Here is an 8,033-nt window from a genome sequence, read left to right on the forward strand (position 1 = left end):
CTCTTTCTGCATCTGCCATCTTCGGAAATTCTCCAGCAACACAGCAGAAACTTTCCTTCTTTCTTTTCTTCTTTATTTTTGTGTATTTTAGTCACCATGAGTGGCTAAATTCATTATTTTCTAGTTGAAGTTGAGAATATTCAGATTTGTGATGAATTGGGAGGTTTAATACTCCATTGTTGAACTCTTGCTTGTTTCAATATTTATGCAATCTGATCTTTTCCATAATTATTACTTTGCTTTTAGAATCAATAAGGGCCCATTGCTTTTAAATTGCTTAAGTGATAAATTGTTTGAATGATTTAGGTCCGTAATTGCTTAAATTGTTTGAACATAAATATAATCAGTTGCATAACCTAGCCTTGACCACGCGGTTGGCAAGGATAGAATTGGGTTTCTCTAAGTCTTAATGCGATCAACGGTTGTTCGATGCTAAATGCCCCAAGGACGTTCCTTGGCAACTTGTTGATCAGTGTTTGATTAGCGAACGTTTCCTAATAGAACTAGAACTAAGGAGGAATTTGGATTGTGAGAAGCGTCTTCCACAACCAAAACTGATTTATTGAAATCAAATAGGAGTCTTTAATAATCAATGATCAATTCTGAACAAATTGAATTAGACTCACACTTCAGCTATAATCTCTTTCTCATTGAAATACCTTTTCAATTAAATTATTATTCTCTTTTGCTTTTAGATTTTAACTCATCAAAACAAACCCCCCTCTTTTACTTATTCGTTATTACTTGCCTTAGTCATTATTAGGAAGATACTTGGTGTCAATTCCCTGTGGTTCGACCCTATTGCCACTATCTGCAAATTTATTTGTTGATTGATAATAGGTTATTTTTAACGGCTTCGACAACCGCTTATCAGGGACACAATCAGGGAAATGCTCCTCATGGTAAGTTGTCTTCTTGAATTTTGGGTTTTCATTTAATTTTCATTGTCCTCTATTCTTAACAATTTTCTCTTCTCGCTAGGTGATGGACCTCTTTATGGAGGTTGACGCCTGTGACCAGTCTCTCCGGGACACGGTGGATCGCCGGATTGAGGAGGCGCAACATGAGGAGAACCTTATCGCGACCAATGATGCTCGGGGCCATCTTGCCGCAGTCCAAGAGCATCTGAAGAGCTTACAGGGGGAACTATCTTATACCCAAGATGCTCTCAGGAGGGCTGATGAGAGGGCAGCTGCGGCAGAGGTTAGTCGTGACGAAGTCTTGGAGCAGCTGTCCTCCCTAGAGGAAACCCGACAAGAGAGGGACGAGGCTGTGGGCCAAAGGAATGAGGTCTAGCTTCAGTATGAGGCGTTGAAAGTAGATTATGATGGGGCTCAAGTCCAATGCGATACCGTGATGGCTCAAAAGGATGAAACCCTAGCTCGAATAGTCGTTCTCGAGCAAGAGCTGAGCAGGTGTGCTGATAATCTTAAAGACCTGACTTTGGCAGCAGAGGACTCAAAGCTTCAGAATCAGCAACTCTGCCAAGAAGTTAAGGCTTTGGAAAGGAGGTGTTCAGCCCTGCTTGAGGATGCAAAGCTTGCTAAAGATAGGGTCCAGTTGGCGTGTGAGGAGCGTCTGTAGGAATACAAGGGGTCTGCTGAGTTGAGGGCAGAGATCGATCAGGCCTGCCAGAGATTTTTACTGGAATATAAGGGCTCCTCGGAGCTGAAAGCAAAGATAGAGGAGGCCTGTAAGGCACGACTTGCCGAATTTAAAGCTTCTGATGGCCTGAAACATGAGATATGGAACATGAGTTTCCGCATGTTTGCCTCTGGGTTCAATCGAGGCCTGAAAGAAGCCAGGGATGCCCCCTCCACCCCACTAGCTCAACTCCGATCCCCTGAAGTGGACTCTGATGGTGAGGAGGTGTGTTATAGGGAGGATGACAACCCCCTGCCTAAAAGAGCTTCTCGCACCGCAACTGGACCTCTTAAAGGGGATGCTGAGCTTGAGGGAGGAGATGAAAAAGAGAGCGGCGAGTCTTAGGAGGGCGATGCCAGGCCTCAAGGGGAGGAAGCCGAGTTCCAGGAAGAAGGCATCAGACCTCGAGGAGGGGAGATAGTGCCCTTCGTGGGTACCAGGGGGTCAGAGCAGGAGGGTACTGGGCTCCCCCAGGATAATGGTGTAGGTGACAATGTAAATGATGATGTAGTTAGTAATGTAAATCCTCTACAGACAATCTTTCCTCCTATAATTTTAGATGATTCGATAAATTTGTAACTTTTCTTTTGCTTAATGAGATCTGACTTTTATTTGTATTTATACTTGAATTATTTTTGCTCTTGTCTGTTTTTTTGGTTTTACTGAGCTGTTTAATCTATTAAAGGCCTAATTTGTTTCTCCTATCTGTAAGCTTTTTCTGGTTTGATTTATCTTAAGGATAAAAGCGCCATATGTTCACTCAGTAATTTTTTAAAGAATTCAGCTATACTAGGCTGACCAGCCTTGTTGCCAATCTTTTCGCCCTTGAGTTAATCCAGGCTAGGATTCTAGTAATTGACTAAACTTCTAACTTGTGAGTTTTTCTAATCTTGCGAAGGCATTCCTGTTTTTTATTTCGTTGATTCATCAGTAATGCGAGCTCGGGTGCATAATTTTCATATAATCAAAGTAGGTTAGATCATGTACCTTATTAGAATGATGAGCTTGTCTTCTTGGATTTGTTTTCTGTCCTATGTTGAGTGGAATTGAGGTTGTGGCGTTGCTTGTCTGTTCATGCCTTCGATTTCTTCTTGCTCTTCCATCACTTGGTTCCTCCGAGCTCAGATCTGTGTATTTTAGTTCGGGGTTTAGCCCTTTCAGGCCTGCTTTGTTCCTTTCCGATTTTTAGACTTGCTTGAAGTTTTGAGTCCTTTTCGCCTTGCCACCGCTTCAAGGCCTTTTGGCCTTGCTCGGATTTAGGTTCTTCGCTGGTTTTGGGTGTCGAGGTTATTTTGGAGCCCTGTCACCTACCTCACTGAGGTCTTGAATAAGATTGAGGCACTATTGGCCTTACTGTCGCTTCATCATCTCAGCAGATTTTACGGTGCCGGGGTCATTTTGGAGCCTTGTCACCTACCTCACTTTTGGCACTTTTGGCCTTACTATCGCTTCATCATCTCATCCGGTTTTGCGGTGCCGGGGTCATTTTGGAGCCCGGTCACCTACTCACTGAGGTCTTGAACAAAATTCAGGCACTTTTGGCCTTACTGTTGCTTCATCATCTCAGCCGGTTTTGCGGTGCCAGGGTCATTTTTGAGCTCGATCACCTACCTCACTGAGGTCTTGAACAAGATTCAGGCACTTTTGGCCTTACTGTCGCTTCATCATCTCAGCCGGTTTTGCGATGTCGGGGTCATTTTGGAGCCCTGTCACCTACATCACTGAGGTCTTGAACAAGATTCAGGCACTTTTGGCCTTGCTGTCGCTTCATCATCTCAGCCGATTTTGCAGTGCCGGGGTCATTTTAGAGCCCTGTCACCTACTTCACTGAGGTCTTGAACAAGATTCAGGCACTTTTGGCCTTACTGTCACTTCATCATCTCAGTCGGTTTTGCGGTGTCGGGGTCATTTTGGAGCCTAGTCACCTACCTCACTGAGGTCTTGAACAAGATTGGTGTGGTTGTTTTTTCTCTTTTTTCAAGGGAATCTGGCCTTATAATAATAATAAAGATAACACGTTTTGGCATAAGCATCATATGCAAATATTTTTATTTATTTCATTCATATTTCTCATAATACAAGTGCTTGCCTATATTTGTGTACATTCAAGGGAAATACCTCTTTAAATGCTGAATATTCCAGGCGTGAGGTTTCAAGTTTCCTTGTAAGTCTTCAATTTGATATACGCCAGACTTTACAACTCTAACTATCCTGAAGGGGCCTTCCCAAGTTGGTGCTAGCTTTCCTATTGCGGCTCTCTTCCTTGTGGCTTCTAGCTTTCTTAATGCCAGGTCTCCAACCTTTAGGTTTCTTTCTCTAACCCTTTGGTTGTAATAGCGAGCTGCTCTTTGCTGGTAAGCGGCAGTACGGAGCTGGGCTTCATCTCTGATTTCCTTTAGGATATCCAGGTTGCTTCTCCACTTATCGTCATTGGTGCTCTCACTGTTGTACTGTACTCTGTGAGTAGGGATTTGCAACTCGATTAGTACTACAGCTTCGGTTCCAAATGCCAGCGCGAAAGGTGTTTCCTTTGTTGTGTCTGAGGTGTGGTTCGGAATGCCCATAGGATACTGTTAAGCTCGTCAGCCCAATTTTTCTTGGCTCCATCTAGTCGCTTCTTCAGACCTTAGAGGATAGCTTGGTTCGTGACCTCTGTCTGACCATTGGTTTGAGGGTGGGTGTAATACCCGGCTCGAGTCCGGCATCGGCATTCCTGTAGTCCGGTGGACTCTCGGGTGTCGGAACCCTCGAGAAGGGTAATACAGATGTTTTGCAAGGTATTTTCACTGGTTTGCATGTTTTGAAGTGGTAAAAGACTTGAGTTTTGAAAGAAAAGCAACAAAGGAGAAATGCAAAGGTTCGGCCGCCGAAGGTCACTTTCGGCCGCCGAACATTGCATGGTTGCGGCTTCACGTTCGGCTGCCGAAGGTGGTCTGGCCAGCCACCTATAAAAGGGCCAAGGGTCGGTGGAAGGAGGTTATTTCTCCTCCACTTGCAGCCAGAGGTGAGTTTCAGCCTCTCCTACATTGACTTTCATGTTTTCCATGATTTTCATCAAATCTTTCAAGAGTTTTAAGAGTTTTGGTGATTTATGAAGGTTTTGAGCAAAAGAACCAAGGTTTGAAGCTTGGAGCTTTGGAAGAGCTTTTCTTCATATCTCCACGTTAGGATCCTTCATCCTCAAGTTCTTGACGAGGTAAGTGAAGATCCTGAGCTTCTTTGATGATTTTGAAAGGTTTTATGAAGTTTGTATGGGTAGTTTGCATGTTTAGGTTTAGGTGAGGTTTTTGGTGATTTGTGGTGTTCTAGCATGATTAAGTGTTATGTGCTATGTTTGTTTGGGGTTTTAGGGTAGTTTTAGACCCCTTTGTGCATATATATGTGTATATGCTAGTTGGGAGTAGTTGCTATGCATGTTTGTAGGTTTTTGGGCAAAGTTTGCATGAAACAGAGCAGGGTTATGTCCTTCGGGCAAAACCAGGTTCGGCCGCCGAAGGAAGGTTCGGCCGCCGAACCCTTTGTGGAGGCAGTTCGGCTGCCAAAGGTTGCCCCCGAAAGCTAGGCTTTCGGTTTAGAAAGGGACTTTCGACCGCCGAAAGAGGGCGTTCGGTCGCCGAAAGTGTGTGAGTTTCGTCTCTGGACGAGACCTTCGGCCGCCGAAGGTGCCACCGAACATGCATGAGTTTCGTCTCTGGAGTGGGGTTTCGGCCGCCGAACCTGCCGCCGAAAGTGCCCTGTCCAGCTTTCTTTTGCATGTTTTATGTGATGGTTTGAGGATTGTTTAGAGGGGTTTTGGGGAGTTTCGTAGAGATGTTCTTGAGTGAGTTTAGTCCCTCATTTGAGTCCACCTGTGTAGGTACGGACCAGAGGAATCAGGGAGGTCAGCAGTGAGTCCAGTGTCAGAACCTGCAGAGTCAGTGCAGAGATAACCAGGTGAGTGGAAATTAACTTAATGTTTTAATATGAGAACTGATATTTTATCATGCTTCATGCATCATGAATATGCTTTAGGGTGAGTGCATTAGTGTACACAAAGATGATGCATTGCATTTATCCTTGTACTTGGCACTGCTCCTTGTACATTGCTTATGTGAGACGGCACGGACTTCGTGAGGATTCATTAGCCCTCAGAGGAAAGACCTGGAACAGCCCTACGGGGACCAGGCACATATACAAAGACCTGGAACAGCCCTACGGGGACCAGGCACATGGTACTTAGGTACCCCAGATGAGATAGAGGGAGTTTTGATCCGTCCGGCCGAGGTTATGTGATTATGTGTTGCATTCCATGAGAGCATGTTTTATCACCTGTTATTTACCTATTCTACTCACTGGGCTATCGTAGCTCATCCCTCTCCCCTAACTCCAGTTGTGCAGGTTCAGATGTCAGAGAGAACTCAGCAGGGTACAGGAAGAGTTCAGAGTATTGTAATAGCTAGTGTGGACATGTAAATGTAAAGAGATAAAGTTTATGTATAGTGTATAGAATGGTGCTTGACTATAAGAATTGTAATCCCTTTGTGGAGTCACATGATCAGTTTATGTATGTTTTTTTATTGTTGTATGTTTATGAGCAAACCAGGCTTAACATTATGAGATTGATCCGCCTAGAGCCATGAGGAGCTCTAGTAGGGATTGGTAGAGCACAGAGAGAGTGCATGCACAGGTTAAGCCTTGGAATAAAGAAAAGTTTTATGTTTTTACAGAAAATGTATGATCATGTATGGGACTTCACAGGTATACAGACAGGATAGCAGGCTTACTACGGGTCCCGGCGACCTTAAGTCGATCTGGATCCTAGTGCCGGTGGCAGTTCGGTTTCCGGGCTGTTACAGATTGGTATCAGAGCCCTAGGTTCATATGGTCGGACCTATAGAGAGAGAGTTGGGCTCATAGAGAGGTTTAGCAGGTCAAGCACCATAGGAAAAACATGTCCACGAGGATAGGATGTTATGCTGATGTGCAATGCCCTGAGTTATGCATGTGCATGTTTTTGATGTGTTGCTTATGTGTTATGTGATTTGTTGTTTTCCAGAGAGTGAAGATGCGAGGAACTCGTCGATCCGCGAGATTGACAGGAGTCCCACCTGTAAGTGAGGGTACAGCTGCTCGTCCACCTGCCTTGCCAAGGGCAAGATCGCACAGGTCAAGCAGGGAAGGAACGTCACGAGACCCGAGAAGGTCTTCTGACGAGAGCAGGAGAGGAGTAAGCAGAGGGGGAAGGTCAGTAGAAGAAAGAGGTGTGAGGGAAGAGGATCAGAGTAGAGATGCAAGCATGGGTGTAGGAAGGTCAGAAGAAGGTATGGGGGAGTCCCAGGGAGGCGTTCAAGCCTCTGGGTTTGGCTATCCACCCTTTCCACAGGGCCCAGAGTATCCGATGGGAGGCACGTCGGATTACTCCAGTTTTGCCCCATATCCACCCTACATGCCCTATATGCCCTATCCTTCCTTTTATCCACCCTATCACATGTATCCACCCCCACCTGTTTATCCAAGTCCAGTACAGCCTGAAGTGAGGGAACCAGTTCCTCCACCACCACCTCCTGAACCAGTAGCCCCTGTTGTGGAAGCACAGCAACCCAGTTCTTCAGGGGGAAGTAAGGTGAAGATGACCGAGTACTTAAAGTTGGATGCTCCTAAATTTAATACAGGAGATGATCCCTTTGAGTATCTCAGTGCAGTCAGAATGATAACAAGTGAGTTGGGAGCAGATGATGGTAGAGCTATTGAGATGGCAGGGTTCACTTTAAAGTGTAAGAAAGCTAGAGAATGGTTCAAGAACTATGTGGACCCGAGACTTGAGAGTATGACATGGGAAGAGTTCGCCAATGAATTTGCTGGATGGGCTTTTCCTGATAGTTCCAGGGAACTAAAGGTTGTGGAGTTTGAGCAGTTGCGACAGACGGAGGAGATGAGTGTTGATGACTATACAGATAAGTTCCTGGAATTGTTGCCATATGTCGGTCAGGCATATGATACAGATCAGAAGAAGGCAAAGAGATATGCCACAAGGCTTCATCCCAGGTATTTCTCTTTGATTCTTCATGCGGAGAAGGAAAGTTTCCACTCTATTGTGGATGCTGCTAGAAAGATGGAGGCCAGTGCTATAAGTCAAGGTGTAGTTAAGGCACAGTCTTCTGGTGCTAAACCAGGTTCCTCCTCACAGGGTACAGCAAGTGCAAGTAAGAAGAGATGGGAGAAATTCAGAGGAAAGAGAGGCAAGTTCTGGAATAGGCTTAAGTCGGGTCTGGGAATGAGTAGTGGCTCCAGTTCTGGCGCAGATTTTCCAGTGTGCAAGAGGTGTGGCAAACAGCATAGAGGAGCTTGTCAGTTGGGATCCACAGCCTGCTATAGATGTGGGCAGGAGGGACATTATGCACGGGAATGTC

General features: G+C 45.2%; 1 protein-coding gene across 1 annotated transcript; it reads left to right on the forward strand.

The window, feature by feature from the left end:
- The first annotated feature begins 768 nt into the window (after window positions 1-768).
- On the forward strand, window positions 769-3,185 carry LOC122724106. Its single transcript, XM_043958663.1, has 2 exons — window positions 769-902; window positions 982-3,185. The coding sequence occupies exons 1-2, from the start codon at window positions 891-893 to the stop codon at window positions 1,294-1,296; spliced, it is 327 nt and encodes a 108-aa protein (XP_043814598.1). The 5' UTR covers window positions 769-890; the 3' UTR covers window positions 1,297-3,185.
- Window positions 3,186-8,033: the final 4,848 nt, after the last annotated feature.

Source organism: Manihot esculenta, chromosome 7 (assembly GCF_001659605.2).
Source record: "Manihot esculenta cultivar AM560-2 chromosome 7, M.esculenta_v8, whole genome shotgun sequence".
Lineage (NCBI taxonomy): Eukaryota > Viridiplantae > Streptophyta > Magnoliopsida > Malpighiales > Euphorbiaceae > Manihot > Manihot esculenta.